A 20,546-nucleotide genomic window follows, 5' to 3' on the forward strand; every position below is an offset into this window, starting at 1 on the left:
AAGGGCAATAAGGCCATTGCAGAGAAATTAAATTCTTTGCATCAGTCTTCATGGCTGAGGATGTCAGGGAGATTGCAAAACCTGAGCTTTTCTTTTTAGGTGACAAATCTGAGGAACTGTCCCAGATTGAGGTGTCATTAGAGGAGGTTTTGGAATAAACTGATAAATTAAACAGTAATAAGTCACCAAGACCAGATGGTATTCACCCAAGAGTTCTGAAGGAACTCAAATGCGAAATCGCAGAACTAACCAGGGGTCAACAAGAATGTGGACAAAGGGGATTCAGTGGTGTAGTAAGAAGAGGTCCTGAAACATAAGCCCATGCATCAGAGACCTGGTATGAGGCCTGAGCTAAAGTAGTCAAACCTTTGCTGATACAATATAAAGCAAAGTTAAGTTGTGAGCAAGAGGCAGGCCCTGCTCACAGAATCTGACAAGAACAGGGTTGATTCTGCAGAAACACATATTCCTAAGAGATGCAAGGCACAAAGTACTCATGCAAGCACATTCCAGAAGGGTGATACCAGAAGACCTCAATACCAGTACATTCCCCAAAGTTAACAGGAACTCACTGACACATCTTAAGGATAAGGTCAGGATGGCAGCATGATGAATAGAGATGTTTTAATCAAATCAACAGGTACAAGGCCATGATACGTCAGGGGCAATACGTAATTTGTTTGTATCTGTGTATAAAGATATATCTCAGATGGAGTGTCTTTGGAGAGCCTAGGGAGCAGTGGAAAGTCCCACCACTGACTGAGCTGCGTTCATTGTCATGGGCATACGTGTCTTAGAGTCTGCCAGGTGCTATTACCGTGCTTCATCGACAATAAACCAGCCGCGCGCCTTCGCACCTTAACGGATTTTGTGGTCATTGGGCGGCTCACTCGAGGTCTCCTGTGCCAGCTATCTGCACAGAGCTGGAACAGCACACAAGGAGAACACACACGCACAGCCGAACATCTGACAACAAGTGGATAGAGTGTACTTAGATTTTCAAAAAGCCTTTGACAAGGTCCCTCACCAAAGACTCTTAAGCAAAGTAAGATGTCATGGGATAAGAGAGAAGGTCCTCTCATAGTTCAGTAATTGGTTAAAAGATAGGAAACAAAGGGTAGGAATAAATGGTCAGTTTTCAGAATAGAGAGAGGTAAATAGGGGTATCCCCTAGAGGTCTGTACCGGGACCAATACTATTTAACATATTAACAAATGATCTGAAAAAAGGGGTAAACAGGTGGCAAAATTTGCAGACAGAAAACTACTCAAGATAGTTAAGTCCCAGGCAGACTGCAAAGAGCTACAAAAGGATCTCACAAAACTGGGTGACTGGGCATCAAAATGGCAGATGACATTCAATGTTGATAAATGCAAAGTCATGCACACTGGAAAACATAATCCCAACTATACACATAAAATGATGGGGTCTAAATTAGCTATTACCTCTCAAGAACGAGGTCTTGGAATCATTGTGGATAATTCTCTGAAAACATCCCCACTCAATGTGCAGCGGCAGTCAAAAAATTGAACAGAATGTTGGGAATTATTAAGAAAGGGATAGATAATAAGATGGAAAATAGCATATTGCCTCTACATAAATCCAAGGTACACCCACATTTTGAATACTGCATGCAGATGTGGTTTCCCCATCTCAAAAAAGATATATTGGAATTGGAAAAGGTTCAGAAAAGGGCAACAAAAATGATTAGCGTATGGAACTGCTTCTGTATGAGGAGAGATTAATAAGATTTGGATTTTTCAATTTGGAAAAGAAAAAACTAAGTGGGGATATGATAGGGATCTATAAAATCATGACTGGTGTGGAGTAAGTAAATAAGGAACTATTATTTACTTGTTCTCAAAACAGAAGAACTAGGGGTCACCAAATGAAATTAATAGGGAGCAGATTTAAAACAAACAAAAGGAAATATTTCTTCACATAAAGCACCGTCAACCTGTGGAACTCTTTGCTAGAAGATGTTGTGAAGCCCAAGACTATAACAGGGTTCAAAAAAGAACTAGATAAGCTCATGGTTATCAACCAGGATGGGCAAGGATGGTGTCCCCTAGCCTCTGTTTTCCAGAAGCTGGGAATGGGCAACGGGATGGATCATTTGATGATTCCCTGTTCTGTTCATTCCCTCTGGGGCACCTGGCATCGGAAGACAGGATACTGGGCTAGTCTGACCCAGTGTGGCTGTTTTTATGTTCTCTTCTAGATCTCCAGGGATTCTGGCATCACCCTACCCAACAGCTGTGGAGGTGACTGATTGCTTTGATGGAACAGGGAAACTGCCTATAATGGGATGAGAGTGCATCAGGATACGTGAGGCATGAGCTGCAGGGCTGAGTCTGCCTAGTGTCTTCCCCACACTAAACAAATGTTTTGCCCCCAGCCCCCCTACAACCCCCCCCCCACACACACAATCTCTGGCTAATTGTGGTTCTACTGCATAACCTGGGAAGTAGGCCGGCTCCCTCATTTCATCCAGAGGGGTTGTGGCACCATCACAAAAAGCAGTTTTGAGATGATTATTTATTTTACTATGTAAAACAATGAGAGAACAATAGAAAAAAAGTAGGATACATACATGTATGCAATGCCGGCCACTTTTCCCACCACTCAGACCACCATGCTGTCACATCACCTCTCTGGGTCTTCAGCTACTTTTCAACTTCCCTACTGCCCCAGGGTCATGTTGCTGTTCTGTGTCCTTGGACCTCCCCATTGCCATCAGGCCAGATTACTGCTCTGGGTGGCAATCCCTTGTGGGACCACATCACCAGCTTGGGCCGCAGTACAGCCACTTCTGCCACAGGGCCACCTGGCCTCTGTGGTATGTAAGTGCACCATCTTCCCAAGCCGCAGCTCTGTGGTTCTATCCTGGTTTATCTCCCATCACTGACTGGTCAGGATGTTGCTGAGGCATACACAGACGGGGTGCAGGTTGAGATGGGTCCCGAAGGAGAAGCAGTTCCCACCACCACCAATGAGCAGCAGCTCTCTTTTGTCCGGCAGGAAGATGCTGCTGTGATTGTGCAGCATTAATGGCCAATTCAGGGACACCTGGAAAAGAGCAAGAGTCCTGTGTGGGAAACGTACACTGTCTGTTCCAGGCGAGCTGGCCAGACAGGCACTGGAGAGATGCATGGAGGCCAAGAGGGAGCACAAGAAGTGGTGATGGTGGGGTGCATGGACAAAGTGCTCAAAGCCTGGGAGCTGGAGGGAGACCGGGTGCTCAGAGACCCAGAGTGTGTGGATCAGCCCAAGAACTCAGAATTCTTTGCTAGGAGAAAGAGTAGGGGGCAGAGCTGGGGCAGGGGCCAGGCTGTTGAAAGAAGTTTATTTATGGAAGCGAGTGACCTTTCTGAGGAAAGAGGAGCCTCCTCTAGTCCAGCCCAGCTGTAGCCCTCTGTCTCCTCCCTTCATTCAGCTTCCCAAAGGCAGTATCCTTGACCCTGATCTCTTCTCCTCCCACAGACTCTCTGTGACTCCTATGGCCTGGCCCATCTTGGCCTCTCCCTCCTCTAGTCTTGGCTAAGGCAGCTCCCCACCTTTTGGCCTTGCTGAGCCCCAGATTCCCATCTCTGCTGAGATCTCCATCCCCTCTGGCCAGGTTGAGTCTAGCTGGCAGATGCAGCGGCATCCTATTCAGGTCCCAATTTATCCCCTTCTGTATTCTCTATTCCAGGGGCCTGGTCAGTGACAATCAACAGAGCCCAGGAGACTTCTCCTCCCTTTGTGGAACACAGATTCCTCCTGGAAAGGGGGTTGTTTCAGTACTTACTGTGTCAATCTGATAATCCAAGCTGAAACCTGTCATCAGGTCAATCACAGTCACACCAGGTACTGATGCAGAGTGAAGCCATACTCCCCCCACAAGCAGGAGTTTCCCATTATGTACATGGGCAGTGTGTGAATATCTATGGAGAGAGTTCAGAGAGACACAACTCCAATGATGATGAGAGCGAGAGATAGGGCACATGCTTATTGTCCCATGGGATCACCACTAACCTGGGGATGAAAGGAGGGTGAGTCTCTACACCCTGCCACTGAAAGCCACTCCCAGTCGGTCTCAGAAAGAGCACTGAGTTCAATGGTTGCTCAGCTGCTCCCAGGCCCCCTGCAATGAGTGCTCCCCCGTTCCAGCTGCAGGCACTGTGAGAGTGACGGCCTTCAGGGACTGGCCCCCCGACAGGAATCTAGACAAGCAGAACAGAATGAGCTGTAGGTTCAGGGGATCAGGAGCCCAGAGCTGAAGTGGACAAGGAGAACGTTTGCAGGATTAATCTTTCCTTTTCTCACCCCCCAGGGATCTGACATTCTCCCCTCAAGGAGAGAACTGGAGATAGATTGGGTATGGCTGAAGGTGAAGTGAACCTGGGAAAGGACATGCCCAACTCCCCAGTGGAGGGAGGATTCTCTCTAATCTATCTACAGCATTTATAAGGCCCCCATTACCAGAGTATCTGAGCAACTCGCAATTTTTAGCATATTTCGTCTCATAACCCTGAGAGGTAACGTAGCTCTTTGTAACACCTCTTCATCAGCCTCTCAACTAAGGCTTTTGATATGGTCTTGCATGACCACCTCATAAACAAACTAGGGAAATACAACCTAGAGGGATCTGCTATAAGGTAGGTGCATAATTGGTTGGAAAACCGTTCCCAGATAATAGTTATCAATGGTTCACAGTCATACTTGAAGGGCATAATGAGTGGGCTTCTGCAGGGATCAGTTCTTGGTCTGGTTCTGTTCAATATCTTCATCAATGACTTAGATAATGGCATAGAGAGTACACTTATGAAGTTTGCAGATGATACCAAGCTGGGAGGGGTTGCAAGTGCTTTGGAGGATAGCATTAGAATTCAAAATGATCTGGACAAACTGGAGAAATGGTCTGAAGTAAACAGGATGAAATTCAATAAGGACAAATGCAAAGTACTCCACTTAGGAAGGAACAATCAGTTGCATATTTACAAAATGGGAAATCACTGCCTAGGAAGGAGTACTGCGGAAAGGGATTTGGGGATCATAGTGGATAACAAGCTAAATATGAGTCTACAGTGTAACGCTGTTACAAAAAAAGTGAACGTCATCCTGCGATGTATTAGCAGGAGTGTTGTAAGCAAGACACAAGAAGTAATTCTTCTGCTGTACTCCGCTCTGATTTGGCCTCAATTGGAGTATTGTGTCCAGTTCCGGGCACCACGTTTCACGAAGGATGTGGACAAATTCGAGAGAGTCCAGGGAAGAGCAACAAAAATGATGAAAGATCTAGAAAACATGACTTGTGAGGGAAGGTTGAAAAAACTGGGTTTGTTTAGTCTGGAAAAGAGAAGACTGAGAGGGGACATAACAGTTTTCAAGTATGTAAAAAGTTGTTACAAGGAGAAGGAAGAAAAATCGTTCTTGTTAACCTCTTAGGATAGGACAAGAAGCAATGGGCTTACATTGCAGCAAGGGTGGTTTAGGTTGGACATTAGGAAAAACTTCCTAACTGTCAGGGTGGTTAAGCACTGGAATAAATTGTCTAGGGAGGTTGTGAAATCTCCATTACTGGAGGTTTTTAAGAGCAGGTTAGACAACACCTGTGTGATGCTCTGTACCTTGGGGGAGCACCCTAAACCTCTATGTTCATCCTTATAATATGATTGTGTGGTATCCAATGCAAAGTTTGTTATGGGTATCTTCAGAAGGCTCATGATGCACTAAGCATTGTAGTAATGTTATAGGTTGTATATAGTTATGTGGCTGAAAATGTATCCTCATCGCTTAAAAGAAGCCCAGGCAAAACTCTCCAAGAGCAGAGGGGCAGTTCCTACCTCATCAGGGCATGTATTGGACAAACCCAGCCCAGCTTCACAGGAACAAAGGACACTGACCTAGGCAGCAACACAGGATATGTTGGATTCTCGAGTGAGTCACCCCCCTTTTCCTTGGTCAGTGTGGGACTGCGATGAGGTAATGCTCACCTGACCCTGAAGGGGGGCAAATCCAAGAGGGAATAAAGAACATGATAAAAGGGAATGATGTTTGCCAGGCTCTTCCTCTCTCTTCCACCTCCATCTGCAGACATCACCACCAAGCGACTGAAGCACTGATCAAAGTGGAGAGCCTGACTAAGGGCAACCAGCCATCCTGTGGTAAGAAGCATCTAAGTTTGTTAGGGCACTGAAGGTGTTAAGATCAGTTTAGAATGCTTTTTGCTTTTATTTCATTTGACCAAATCTGATTTGTTGTGCTTTGACTTATAATCACTTAAAATCTATCTTTGTAGTTAATAAATGTGTTTGTTTATTCTACCTGAAGCAGTGCATTTGGTTTGAAGGTGTCAGAGACTCCCTTTGGGATAACAAGCTTGGTGCATATCAATTTATTTGTTAAACTGACAAACTCATATAAGCTTGCAGCATCCAGCGGGTATAACTGGACACTGCAAGACAGACGTTCCTAGGATTGTGTCTGGGACCGGAGATATTGGCTAGTGTCATTCAGTTGCACAATCCAAGAAACAGCTTACATGCCAGAGGCTGCGTGTGAACAGCCCAGGAGTGGGGGTACTCACAACAGAGCAAGGTAATGGTCGCTCCGAGTCAAGGATTAGAGTGACCTAGCAGAACATAGGTCCAGATAACACCAGGGGAACATCACCTCTACCATTTTCTCATTTTCTGTTATTATTTCCCCCCCAAGCAGTAAAGGGCCTGCTCTGTCCTTGGTCTTCCTCTTGCTTCTAATGCGTTTGTAGAATGTTTTCTTGTTACCCTTTATGTCTCCAGATAGTTTGATCTCATTTTGTGCCTTGGCCTTTCTAATTTTGTCCCTACATACTTGTTTTATTTGTTTATATTCATCCTTCCTAATTTTTCCTCGTTTCCACTTTTTGTAGGACTCTCTTGATTTTTAGATCATTGAAGATCTCCTGGTTAAGCCAGAGTGGTCTCTTGCCATCCTTCCTATCTTTCCCACACAGTGGGCTAGTTTCCTTTTGTGCCCTTAATAATTTTTCTTTGAAAAACTGCCAACTGCCTCTATTGGTTTTCCCCTTAGACTTGCTTCCCTTGGGATCTTACCTACCAACTCCCTGAGTTTGCTAAAGTCTGCCTTCTTAAAATCCATTGTCTTTATTTTGCTGTTCTCCCTCCTACCATTCGCTAGAATCATGAACTCTATAATTTCATGATCATTTTCACTCAAGCTGCCTTCCACTTTCAAATTCTCAACCAGTTCCTCCCTAATTGTCAAAATCAATTCTAGAACAGCCTCTCCCCGAGTACCTGTCTCCACCTTCTGAAATAAAAAATTGTCTCCAATATAGTCCAAGAATTTATTGGATAATCTGTGTCCTGCTATGTTATTTTCCCAACAGATGTCTGGATAGTTGAAGTCCCCCATCACCACCAAGTCCTGTGCTTTGGATGATTTTGTTCACTGTTTAAGCCTCATCCACCTCTTCTTTCTGATTAGGTGGTCTGTAGGAGACCCCTACCTTGACATCACCCTTGTTTTAATGTTGGCATTTAAGTTCCTGTGGCACAGACTCCTGTTTCCAAAACCATAGATAGAGGTCAGTGAATTCCCTGATCAGCCCATTCCCTGATCAGCCCTTTTGAAGATCTCCAAAGAAATATCATCTGCTTTGCCATTTGCATTTGCTTGACAGCTTTCCACTCTTCAGATATGTTCAGCAGAATTGAGAGGTGGTCTTGAAGTGGAAGTTGTTCAAGATCATCAAGAGCTGATGCTGACATGGTGGATGGGCAGTTAAGCACCTCTTTGAAGTGTTCAGCCAATGTTTTCTGAATATTTTCCACGATCGACCAGCAGCAGTGACTCATCTGCATTCCAGATAGGAGTGGTACCATTAGAGTGAAGGTCATACATGGTTTTAGCTCATCAAAAAAACTATATGGAGTCTTTTGGTCTGTCACTGATTGAAGCTGCTCAGCTTTCATGTTTTCAACAGCTATCTTTTGTGGCAAAACATAGTTTGCAAATTACACTTTATACATGAATAAGCCATCTTTTTAATAGATGAGATTTTATTATTTATCCATAACTGGAGAAGAGCATGCATGCATGGATGTCAGGAGTTGCTTTATCTCAGTGTCATTTTTGTCAAACCAGTCCTGATGCTCACTGTTTACGAAGCTGAGAACTTCTTTAGATACATCAAATGCTGTTTCCTTAAAAGATGACCAGGCAAAGCGAGTGTTCATTATGTCTGACTGAGAAAGTGTGAGAACTTCACATTTTTTAGCAAGTCTGGAGCATGTGAGCTCAGATTTCATTATGTGCACACTGAGCTTGGGTACTGGAGAGTGACGACATCTGCGCTGGTTTAATTGGAGGAGCACTGTCATTTTACATCTCACAAGCCGATGATCAGACCACATGCATGCTCCCCACATTGTACAGGTGATTTTTACATACTGATGGTCTTGTTGGTGTACAATGACAGAGTCAATTAAATGCCAATGACAAGAGTGGGGATGCATCCATGTTGTTCTGTGCTTCGTTGTTTGCTGAAATATGTTTGTGATAACTAGCTGGTTCTCTGTGCACTTCGTGATGAGTAGTGTGATATTTGAGTTCTCTTTCCCCACACCATGTTTACCAATCACCATACACAAGAATATAAAAATGGCCATACTGGGTCAGACCAGTGGCCCATCTAGCCCAGTATCCTTCCTTCTGATAGTGGCCAGCGCCAGATGCTTCAGAAGGAATGCACAGAACAGGACAATTATCGAGTGATCCACCCCCTGTATTTCAGTCCCAGCTTCTGGCAGTTAGAGGTTAGGGAGAACCTGGAGCATGGGATTGCACTTCTGGACCTCTTGGCGAATAGCCACTGATGGTCCTATCCACTATCAATTTATCTAATTCTTTTTTTAAACCCATTTATACTTTTGGCCTTCACAACATCCCCTGGCAACAAGCTCCACAGAGTGACTGCGTGTTGTGTGAGAAGTACTTCCTTTTGTTTGTTTTAAAGCTGCTGGCTATTATTTTCATTGGGTGACCCCTGGTTTTTCTGTTATGTGAAGGGGTAAATAATACTTCCCTATTCACTTTTTCCACACTAGTCATGATGTTATAGACCTCTGTCATATCCTTCCTTAACTGTCTCTTTCCTAAACTGAAAAGTCCCAGTCTTTTTACTCTCTCCTTATATGAAAGCTATTCCATACCCTTACTCATTTCTGTTGCCCTTCTATGTACCTTTTTCAATTCCAATATATCTTTTTTGAGATGGCGAGACCAGAACTGCATTCAGTATTCAAGGTGTGGGTGTAGCATGGATTTGTATAGTGGCAGTATGATATTTTCTGTCTTATCATCTATCTCTTTCCTAATGGTTCCTAACACAGTTAGCTTTTTTCACTGTTGTTGCACACTAAGCTGATGTTTTCAGAGTACTATTCATGATGCCAAAATTTCATTCTTTAGTTGTAACAGCTCATTTAGACCCCATCATTTTGTATATTTAGTTGGAATTATGTTTTCCCATGTGCATTACTTTGCACTTATCAATACTGATTTTCATCTGCAATTTTCTTGCCCAGTCACCCAGGTTTTGTGAGATCCCTTTGTAACTCTTTGCAGTCAGCTTTGGACTTAACTATCTTAAGTAATTTAGCATCATTTGACAACTTTGCCGCCTCACTGTTTACCCCCTTTTCCAGATCATTTATGAATATGTTGAGATCCCACTATTTACCATTTTCCACCATGAAAACTGATAATTTATTCCTTCCCTGTCTTTCAACCCATTATTGATCCATGAGAGGACCTTCCCTCTTATCCCATGACAGCTTACTTTGCTGAAGAGCCTTCTATGTGAGATCTTGTCAAAGGCTTTCCGAAAATCAAGATACGATATTCCAACTAGATCACCATCACATGCTGGTTGACACCTTCAAAGAATTCTAATAGATTGGTGAGACATGATTTGCCTTTAAAAAAGCCATGTTGACTTTTCCCCAACATATCATGTTCATCTATGTGTCTGATAATTCTGTTCTTCACTATAGTTTCAACTAATTTGCCTTGTACTGAAGTTGGGTTTACCAGCTTGTAACTGCCAGGAAAGGCCCTGCCTAGACCCTTTTTTAAAAAAATTGCTGTTAGATTGGCTATCCTCAGGTCATCTGGTAGAGGGTGATTTAAGTTATAGGTTACATATTAAATGCTGTGGAATACAGGAGATCAGCCTATATGATCTAATGTCCTTTTTGGCCTTAACCTATGTGAAATTTAGAGAAATACTACTATCCCTATTGTTCAGACGGAGAACTCAAATACAGAGAGACTAAAGGAGTTGCCCAAGGTCACACACACAGTCTGTGGCAGAGCAGGGGATTGAATCTTGGTTTTCTGAATCCCAGGTTTGTACCTAACTGGACAATTCCCCCCAGCCACTAGCAGTACCCATTTCTGTTTCCATGTTCAGGATGGCTGCTTCACAGGGTGGAGAGAAGCCTATGGGGGTTTTGTTTTTTTAAATAAAAAATTTGGATTTTTAAAATTTATATTAACTATTTTTCTTTAAAAAAATACTTATTTAAAATTAAATCTGAAATTATTAAAACCTATGTTAAGGTCTAAATTTAAGGTAATCTATTACAACAATCCAAAGGAAATAAAAATAATAATCAAGTAGTACGTGTTTGCTGCTGAGTTTTAAAGAAAGTCAAATGATGGAAGTCACTGGCTAAGCACCTGGAGCACCAGAGTTTGCTGAAGTGCCAAACCAGCTTTTAACAGCAGTATCCTCTTCTGTAGGTGCACAGAGAATAATTTTCTCTATTTCAGTTTATTCAACTAATTCAGTTTAATAAATAGTTCATTCAAAGTTGAGAACAGCTAGGAAGCTGAAAAAGCAGGAAAGCTTGTTTTCTGCTTCCAATCTATGAATAAAAGTAAGGTGAGGATGAAAAACTGCTGGTTCCAAAATCTTGAAGGACCTGAAGACTAGAAAACTTGTTGTTAGTGCTGTGGAATGTTGTTGCTGGTGCAGTGTTGTTACTGCTGCCAGTATTGCTGTTCTTGAAGCTTCAGCGTCAGCTGCACTAGCAGACAGTGGCATGTTCAATCAGCAGACCACAATGTTACTCATAAGATCGACCACAGGCTCGGTTCAGTGGCGAAGGCGCTAGGCCAGGTTTATTGTCGATAAAGCACAGTACTAGAGCCCCACAGGAGCTACAGGTACACTAACTAAGGATTACTATGCTGGGATGGGCTCCATCTATCAAATACTGGGAAGGAGAGCTTTAAACTAGGTCCTATGGGAGATGGTGACAAAAACCTGGCCAATGCACATCCAGGCTTAAGTAATGACAACAAGGGGAATGGACTATTTCTGGAGAAGAGACTAGAAATCAAAACTGCATTAAAAAGGTAAGGGGTAAAGCAAGAAGGCAGTCTGCGAAATATCTTCAATGGCTGTATACAAATGCAAGGAGAATGGGAACAAGCAGGATGAACTGGAAGTCATGGTATATAAAGAAAATTACGACTTCACTGGCATTACAGAGACTTGGTGGGACAACTCTCATGAATGGAGTACCAGTATTGATGGATATAGTTGTGCTGTACATCAAAAATATATACATTTGCTCCGACTTCCAAGAGTAAGTGAGCGACAGATCTACTGAGAGTCTCTGGGTGAAAGAAGAACAGTAGTCATATTATGGTGGTGGTCTATTATAGACCACCAAATCAGGAAGTGGAAGTAGATGAGTCATTCTACAAGCTGGTAACCAGATTAGCTAACACACATGAATTTTTATTAATGGGGGATTTTAACTTTCCTGAGATCTGCTGGAAGACTACTATAGCACAGGGAAAATTTACAAGCTAGAACAAAGACTATCTAATGCATTTCCTTCCTATTTCTTACAGTTTGTAATCTTAGATGTTTAGTTCAGGTATGGCTTTAGGAGATGTATTTTCCCTGCCCTGCTTCCTCGCTGACCCGGAGAGAACACAAAGAAACACAAAACAAAAACCTTCCCCCGCTGATTTGAAAGTATCTTCTCCCCTTATTGGTCCTTTTGGTCAGGTGCCAACCAGGTTATCTGAGCTTCTTAACTCTTTACGGGTAAAGGAGGGATTTTATGCTACCCTTAGCTGTATGTTTATGACACGCCCCCCAAATCATAGACAGTGCTGGACATCCTGCTCCACCTTGGCTGTGAATTCTTCCTAGAGCTCTAGGAGAAAACAGAATTAATGAGACACATGCACCTCTAGAGACACTACTGATTATATAAAAACTAACAATATTTTCCACATTTCAAGGACAATTTTAACCAGTTGATTCTGGGAAACTTTCATGGGAGAGTGCATCAGCCACTTTGTTAGAAGCTCCTAAAATGTGTTGAATTTCAAAATCAAAATCTTGGAGAGCTAAACTCCACCGAATAAGTTTTTTGTTATTTCCCTTGGCGGTATGAAGCCACTGTAGCGCAGCATGGTTGGTTTGCAGGTGGAAACGCCGTCCCCAAAAGTACGGAAGTAGTTTTTCCAGAGCATAGACAATGGTGTAACATTCCTTTTCTCTGATTGACCAGTGGCTTTCCCTCTCAGACAGTTTTTTGCTGAGAAACACGACAGGATGGAATTCTTGATCCAGTCCTTCCTGCATTAAAACTGCCCCCACATCACGCTTGGATGCTTCTGTGGTTAGTAGGAAAGGTTTGTCAAAGTCTGGGGCCCTTAGCACAGGGTCAGACATGAGTGTCGCTTTAAGTTGGTTAAACGTTCAGTCCACTGTACTGCATTTGGCTTTCTTTTTGGTTAGGTCTAACAGTGGGGCGGCAATTTGGCTGTAGTGCGGTACAAATTGCCTGTAATACCCGGCCAAGCCTAAGAAGGATTGGACATGTTTCTTTGACTTTGGGACAGGCCACTTTTGGATAGCATTCACTTTGGCCTGACGGGGGTAGATACTTCCTTGACCCACCTGGTGTCCAAGGTAAGTCACTCTGTTTAGGCCTATTTGACACTTTTTAGCCTTAACAGTTGGTCATGCCTCCCTTATGTGCTCGAAGACTTTTTTCAGATGCTCCAGGTGTTCTGCCCAGGAATCAGAAAAGATGGCCACATCATCAAGGTAGGCAACTGCAGATTTTCCCAATCCCGCTAGGAGACCATCTACCAGTGTTTGGAAAGTGGAGGGTGCATTTTTCACCGAAAGGAAGCACATTAAATTCATACAGCCCTACATGGGTGATGAAGGCTCACTTTTCCTTGGTGGATTCATCCAGCTGTACTTGCCCAGTACCGCTTGGTTAAGTCTAAGATAGAGATGAACTGAGCACGTCCCCGTTTCTCCAATAGCTCATCTGTGCGTGGCATTGGATAGTTGTCTGGGCAAGTTACAGCATTTAGCTTATGGTAGTTCACGCAAAAGTGTATCTCTCCATCTGGTTTGGGAATTAGAACCACTGGAGATGTCCATGCACTGTTAGAGGGGCGGATTACACCCATCTGTAGCATGTCCTGGATCTCCCGTTCTATAGCAGTTTTGGCTTGAGGAGACACCCGGTAAGGTTGGGCTCTAATTGGGCGAGAATTACCTGTGTCAATGGAGTGGTATGCCCGTTCAGTCAGTCCTGGGGTGGGTGAGAACATCGGCGCGAAGCTAGTGCACAGCTTCTTGATCTGCTGTTGCTGCATAATCCCAAGGGTCACGGAGAGGTTCACCTCTTCCACGCCACCGTCACTTTTTTCTTCGTAGCAGACACCTTCAGGCCACTCAGCATCATCTCCTCCCTGGGCTGTAATCTGACAAACCTTTAATTCTCTGGAATAAAAGGGCTTTAGAAAATTAACACGGTATGCTTTAGGTTTGAGGTGGGGGATGCTATGAGATAATTAACAGCTCCCAGGCACTCTTGGACCGTGAATGGCCGTTCCCACGATGCTTCCATCTTATGGGCCTGAAGTGCCTTCCAGACTATGACCGGGTCCCCTACCAACTGTAATGGCTCCTTAACCTCGTGGCCATATACAAGTTCAAATGGTGAAAACCCTAAACAGGCAAGTGGTACAGCTTTGTACGCAAAAAGCAACTGCTGCAAGACTAGGTCCCAATCATTGGAGTGCTCATTTACGAATCATGGCCCCCAAAGTTCCATTAAACTTCTCCTCCAGGCCATTTGTTTGTTGGTGGTAAGGAGTGGCAACCAAGTGGTTCACCCCATAAGCTTCCCACAGGCTTTTCATGGCCCCTGCCAGAAAATTAGCTCCCGAATCTATAAGGATGTCAGAGGGCCAACCTACCCTGACAAAAATGTCTGTTAATGCCTGGCACACACTTTTAGCCCTGGTGTTGCTTAGAGCTACTGCTTCCGGCCATTGGGTGGCAAAATCCATGAAAGTCAGGATGTACTGCTTTCCTCTGGGTGTCTTTTTTGGAAAAGGACCCAGAATATCCACAGCTACTCACTGAAAGGGAACCTCAGTGATGGGGAGTGGCTTTGACCTGGTCTTGGGGTTTTCCCCACTCTTTGGCACAACTCACAAGACTGGACATAGGTAGAAATGTCCTTGCCCATTCCCTCCCAGTGGAATGACCTCCCCAAATAGTCTTTGGTCCTGTTCACCCACCATGGCCCTTAGGATGATTGTGGACTAAGCTCAAGAGTTTTACCCTGTACTTAGTTGGAACTACCAACTGTCTTTGAGGATGCCAGTCTTCCTGGTGTCCACGAGCAAGAGTTTCCTGGTATAAAAGTCCTCTTTCTACCACAAACCGGGATGGATTAGAAGAGCTGAGAGGCGGTGGGTTGCTCCGTGCCGCGGTCCAAGCTCCTTGGAGGCTTTCATCTGCTTCCTGCTTGGCCTGGAACTGTTCCCTTGATGCTGCAGACCTCAGTTCCTCACTGGATGGTGGACCTGGGCTTGGTCCCTCGGGAAGCAATGCAGGGGATGGGGCTAGTTCGGGGGATGGTGACCTGCTCTCCGAGGGTGCACTAGGTTGGGGTTCAGGCTCCGGCTGAGCCTCTTAGAATCATAGAATATCAGGGCTGGAAGGGACCTCAGGAGGTCATCTAGTCCAACCCCCTGCCCAAAGCAGGACTGATCCCCAACTAAGTCATCCCAGCCAGGGCTTTGTCAAGCCTGACCTTAAAAATATCTAAGGAAGGAGATTCCACCACCTCCCTAGGTAACGCATTCCAGTGTTTCACCACCCTCCAAGTGAAGAAGTTTTTCCTAATATCCAACCTAAACTTCCCCCACTGCAACTTGAGACCATTACTCCTTGTCCTGTCATCTTCTACCACTGAGAATAGTCTAGAACCATCCTCTTTGGAACCACCTCTCAGGTAGTTGAAAGCAGCTATCAAATCCCCCCTCGTTCTTCTCTTCTGCAGACTAAACAATCCCAGTTCCCTCAGCCTCTCCTCAGAAGTCATGTGTTCCAGACCCCTAATCATTTTTGTTGCCCTTCGCTGGACATTTTCCAATTTTTCCACATCCTTCTTGTAGTGTGGGGCACAAAACCAGACACAGTACTCCAGATGAGGCCTCACCAATGTCGAATAGAGGGGAACGATCATGTCCCTCGATCTGCTGGCTATGCCCCTACTTATACATCCCAAAATGCCACTGGCCTTCTTGGCAACAAGGGCACACTGTTGACTCATATCCAGCTTCTTGTCCACTGTCACCCCAGGTCCTTTTCCGCAGAACTGCTGCCTAGCCATTCGGTCCCTAGTCTGTAGCGGTGCATTGGATTCTTCCGTCCTAAGTGCAGGACCCTGCACTTATCCTTGTTGAACCTCATCAGATTTCTTTTGGCCCAATCCTCCAATTTGTCTAGGTCCCTCTGTATCCTATCCCTACCTGCCACCGTATCTACCACTCCTCCTAGTTTAGTATCATCTGCAAATTTGCTGAGAGTGCAATCCACACCATCCTCCAGATCATTTATGAAGATATTGAACAAAACCGGCCCCAGGACCGACCCCTGGGGCACTCCAGTTGATACCGGCTGCCAACTAGACATGGAGCCATTGATCACTACCCGTTGAGCCTGACAATCTAGCCAACTTTCTACCCACCTTATATTCCATTCATCCAGCCCATACTTCTTTAACTTGCTGGCAAGAATACTGTGGGAGACCATGTCAAAAGCTTTGCTAAAGTCAAGAAACAATACATCCACTGTTTTCCCTTCATCCACAGAACCAGTAATCTCATCATAGAAGGTGATTAGATTAGTCAGGCATGACCTTCCCTTGGTGAATCCATGCTGACTGTTCCTGATCACTTTCCTCTTGTGTAAGTACTTCAGGATTGATTCCTTGAGGACCTGCTCCATGATTTTTCCGGGGACTGAGGTGAGGCTGACTGGCCTGTAGTTCCCAGGATCCTCCTTCTTCCCTTTTTTAAAGATGGGCACTACATTAGCCTTTTTCCAGTCGTCTGGGATCTCCCCCGATCGCCATGAGTTTTCAAAGATAATGGCCAATGGCTCTGCAATCACAGCCGCCAACTCCTTTAGCACTCTTGGATGCAATGCATCCGGCCTCATGGACTTGTGCACGTCCAGCTTTTCTAAATAGTCCAGAACCACTTCTTTCTCCACAGAGGGCTGGCCACCTACTCCCCATGCTGTGTTGCCCAGCGCAGCAGTCTGGGAGCTGACCTTGTTCGTGAAGACAGAGGCAAAAAAAGCATTGAGTACATTAGCTTTTTCCACATCCTCTGTCACTTGGTTGCCTCCCTCATTCAGTGAGGGTCCCACACTTTCCTTGGCTTTCTTCTTGTTGCCAACATACCTGAAGAAACCCTTCTTGTTACTCTTAACATCTCTTGGTGGCTGCAGCTCCAGGTGCGATTTGGCCCTTCTGATTTCATTCCTGCATGCCCGAGCAATATTTTTATATTCTTCCCTGGTCATTTGTCCAATCTTCCACTTCTTGTAAGCTTCTTTTTTATGTTTAAGATCCGCAAGGATTTCACTGTTAAGCCAGGCTGGTCGCCTACCATATTTACTATTCTTTCGACACATCGAGATGGTTTGTCCCTGTAACCTCAACAGGGATTCTTTGAAATACAGCCAGCTCTCCTGGACTCCTTTCCCCCTCATGTTATTCCCCCAGGAGATCCTACCCATCAGTTCCCTGAGGGAGTAGAAGTCTGCTTTCCCGAAGTCCAGGGTCCATATTCTGCTTGTGTAGGTTTAGCTGCTGCTGCTGCCAGGGCGGCCTTGGTGGTGCTTTCTGGTGTTGGGGTTGCAGACAGGGTTGCAAGCGCTGGACTCAGTGCTGGCAATGGTTCTGGTGCTGGTTGCTCCGCCAGTTCCAGTTCTGGGCCTGGCTCTGGCTGGGTCTCTGCAACTGGATCCACTACTGCTGTTGCAGACATTGGCATGGAGTCTGGTTCCACCACCTCAGTCTGGGTCTCTGGTAACGCAAGCAGGGCCCTTGTTGAAGGCTCAGGGACAGAGCTAGGTGTGAAGGTTTGCTTCGCCTGGCTGCGGGTGACCATTCCCACCCTCTGGGCTAGCTTCACATGATTGGCCAGGTCTTCCCCCAGCAGCATGGGAATGGGATAATAATTTTCTTATTCCATAAACACTGTTTTATATCATCATTGGTCACAGTCAGGAACTGTTCCTGTGTAACTAAATCACACGTCCCTTCAAAGCTAGTTACACCACTTCCTTTGACCCATTTATCTAACAGATCCGTCATCTGGTTTACATAAGCCACATTACTTTGTCCAGTCTCTCTGTTAAGGGCTGTAAATTTTACTCTGTAAGTTCAGGTGTAATTTGAAATTGTTTCGAAACCATATCCTTAAATTTACCATATGTAGGGGCAAGGTTGCCGAAGATTGGCGAGGAGCTAAGTGGTGGACTAAGTATGTGACTGGATGTAAGCGGAGGATGCAGGCAGTTTCAATGAACTTTGTCCGACAGAACCTGCCAAAAGATATTGTAGCATAGCTTAGCATATTTTTGCCTGTAAACAAGTCAGTTTATGTAATAAGTATAAATTATATATATATAAGAATGTAACCAGCTGTTGACCTCATGTAACCCCGAGATAAGCGCGGAGAATATAGCTCCGCAGAGGACTCCCCCAAGGTGGAGTCCTGCCTGGTCAGCTGTCCCGAATGGCCAGAGTCCCCTGAAGCCCCTCTGCGCGTCCTAGGGGCTCCCTGCGCAGATTGGAGCGTAAGTTCTTCCTTCCTTCAATAAAGCATAGTTTACTATTCTTAGGCCTGAGTGTCCTCCTTTCGCTGGTATCTCCCCCCACAGCCCTTGTGGGCACAATTGGCGTCCCGAACAGGATACCAGTGGAGGGATGCCTCTTTGGGGAAGGAAGGATAAGGGGGAGGGAGAGAGTCGCATTTCCGGGTGGCCCTCCACAGGACAGTGGGCACCGGTGGCTCGCAAGCTGGTGGGGTTGGTTGCCCCCGTCGCATGGCTGGAGCTAGAGCAGGAGCTGGGGGTTTTACTCCAGTTAGGCTGGAGGAACTGATATCCAAGCTCCAGCTGGACAAAGTAGGACCCACGGAGTGAAAAGTGGCGGGGGACCTGGGATGGGTCTTCCTGACTGCGCTCTGCACAGTGGACAAGGCACTGCTGGTTCAGCGCCAGAGGATGGGAAGATTAGAGGCTGATTTGCAGCAAGAAAACGAGGCCCATTCACTAACCCAAGAAGTCATTACCAGTATGGCCGAACGGACCGATTGGTTAGAGCACCGCTGCACAGTTATGGCGGCTCACCTTGTGAACCGCTGGCGGCGAAAGGCAGGATGGCAAGACGTGCGTCCCCTTGCCGTACGTGCACTGGTATGCAAAAGCGACTGGGATCCAGAGACCTGGGATGGGGACATTTGGGAGACGAGCGAGGACGAGTCCCCGGGGGAGGGGGACGGTACCCACAATTGCGACCCGTTGTCGAGACACAATACGAGGAAATAACTGCTACCGTTAAAGGTCTGCTCCAGGCGGACATCATTCGCCCCACCATGAGCGCATTTAACAGCCCAATTTGGCCAGTGCATAAAAAGGATGGAACCTGGCGCAGGACAGTAGACTACCGCAACCTGAATAGGGTCACCCCAATCCTGACAGCGGCAGTTCCCGACATGGTTTCCATCATGGAGCACTTCGCAACGTGGGTAGGGCAGTGGCATGTTGTGGTGGACTTGGCAAATGCCTTCTTCTCCATTGCCATTGCTCCACAGAGCCAGGATCAGTTTGCCTTTACATGGGAGGATCGGCATTACACGTTCACTGTGCTGCCTCAGGGCTACAAGCATAGCCCTATCATCTGCCACCAGTTGGTTAGTCGAGACTGGGAGCAGGTGACTCTTCCAGAGGAAGTGATACTAGAGCACTATATTGATGATGTCCTGCTGAGCGGGCTCCATGAAGCGGCACTCTCCAAGGCCAAGAACAATGTGTTGCAGGCTCTGGCAGCCAGGGGATGGGCTGTCAACCCTAGTAAAATCCAGGGGCCCAGCCAGGAGTTGATCTTCTTGGGAATACTTTGGTCAGTGCCCCAAAGTAAGATCCCCAAAAAGCCATCGAAACAATTACCCACTTCCCAGAGCCCACTAGCATAAGCCAAGCCCAAACTTTCCTGGGCCTCCTTGGGTATTGGCGCACATTTATTCCCCATCTAGGGAAGATCTTGCAGCCCATACAAGCAACAGTCCGGAAGAAAGCCACGTTTAGTTGGGGGGCCAAGCAGCATGCTGCATTTCAGCAGGCTAAAGAGGCTCTCAGCCTACATGCAGTGCTGAGCCCAGGCAGACGAGGCACCCCCTTTGAACTTGAGTTAACGGTCGTTGACCATGTGGCGCTTTGGGGGCTGTGGCAGCAATCTTCGTCTCGAAAGGAGCCTACAGGCTATTGGTCGCAATCCCTGCGAGGCTCGGCTGAGTGTTGTACACCCCTTGAACAGCAGCTGGTTGCAGTAGTGTGGACCCTGCAGCAAACTGAGCCCATAACGGGCGCAGAGCCTGTAAAGGTGTGTACCCTGCTTCCAATTATGGGTTGGGTCCAGGATGAAAGCCCGCTCACACGGACTGGGGTAGCCCAGACTCAGACCCTATGGAAGTGGAAACACTACCTGCAGTTGCATATGCAAATGACCAAGGCAAGCATTATCAGTGCACACGCACGGCTTTTCGGTGCTGTCACCTTTGAGGAACTGCCCTCCAGGGCCAACACACTTATGCTCCCCCAGTCGAAGTGCCTCAAAGTGCCTCAGCCCCCCTGTATGGAGGCCCCTCCCTACACCTCCTTAACCAAACAACCATGAGAGGTTGCGTGGTTTACTGATGGATTGGCCTTGTACAGGGGGGCAGAACGATGGTGATGAGTGGCCACATATAATCCCTGCCTTGAGGAAATACGGTTCGAAACTGGCCATGGCCTGTCTAGCCAGTGGGCTGAGCTACGGGCAGCATTCAGGACCATCACAGAGAACCCAGGGCCCCTGTATCTGTATACGGATAGCTGGGCAGTCTACAAAGGCATGACACAGTGGATGGCCGTC

General features: G+C 46.0%; 1 protein-coding gene across 2 annotated transcripts in view; it reads right to left on the reverse strand.

The window, feature by feature from the left end:
* Positions 1–2,529: 2,529 nt before the first annotated feature.
* The window catches only part of LCMT2 (leucine carboxyl methyltransferase 2), a 67,233-nt gene continuing 49,216 nt past the window's right edge, over positions 2,530–20,546 (reverse strand). The window contains exons 12-14 of one of the 2 annotated variants that reach the window (XM_084611584.1): positions 4,018–4,205; positions 3,791–3,926; positions 2,530–3,069 (exon numbers count right to left, since the gene is read on the reverse strand). In XM_084611584.1, coding sequence (XP_084467710.1) covers positions 2,902–3,069; positions 3,791–3,926; positions 4,018–4,205 — 492 coding nt within the window. In that variant the 3' untranslated portion in view covers positions 2,530–2,901. Of the gene's footprint in view, positions 3,070–3,790; positions 3,927–4,017; positions 4,206–20,546 lie in introns of those variants that run through there. The other variant, XM_084611585.1, reaches the window with a different exon arrangement.

This window comes from Lepidochelys olivacea, assembly GCF_965140295.1.
Source record: "Lepidochelys olivacea isolate rLepOli2 genome assembly, chromosome: 1".
Classification (NCBI taxonomy): Eukaryota; Metazoa; Chordata; order Testudines; family Cheloniidae; genus Lepidochelys; species Lepidochelys olivacea.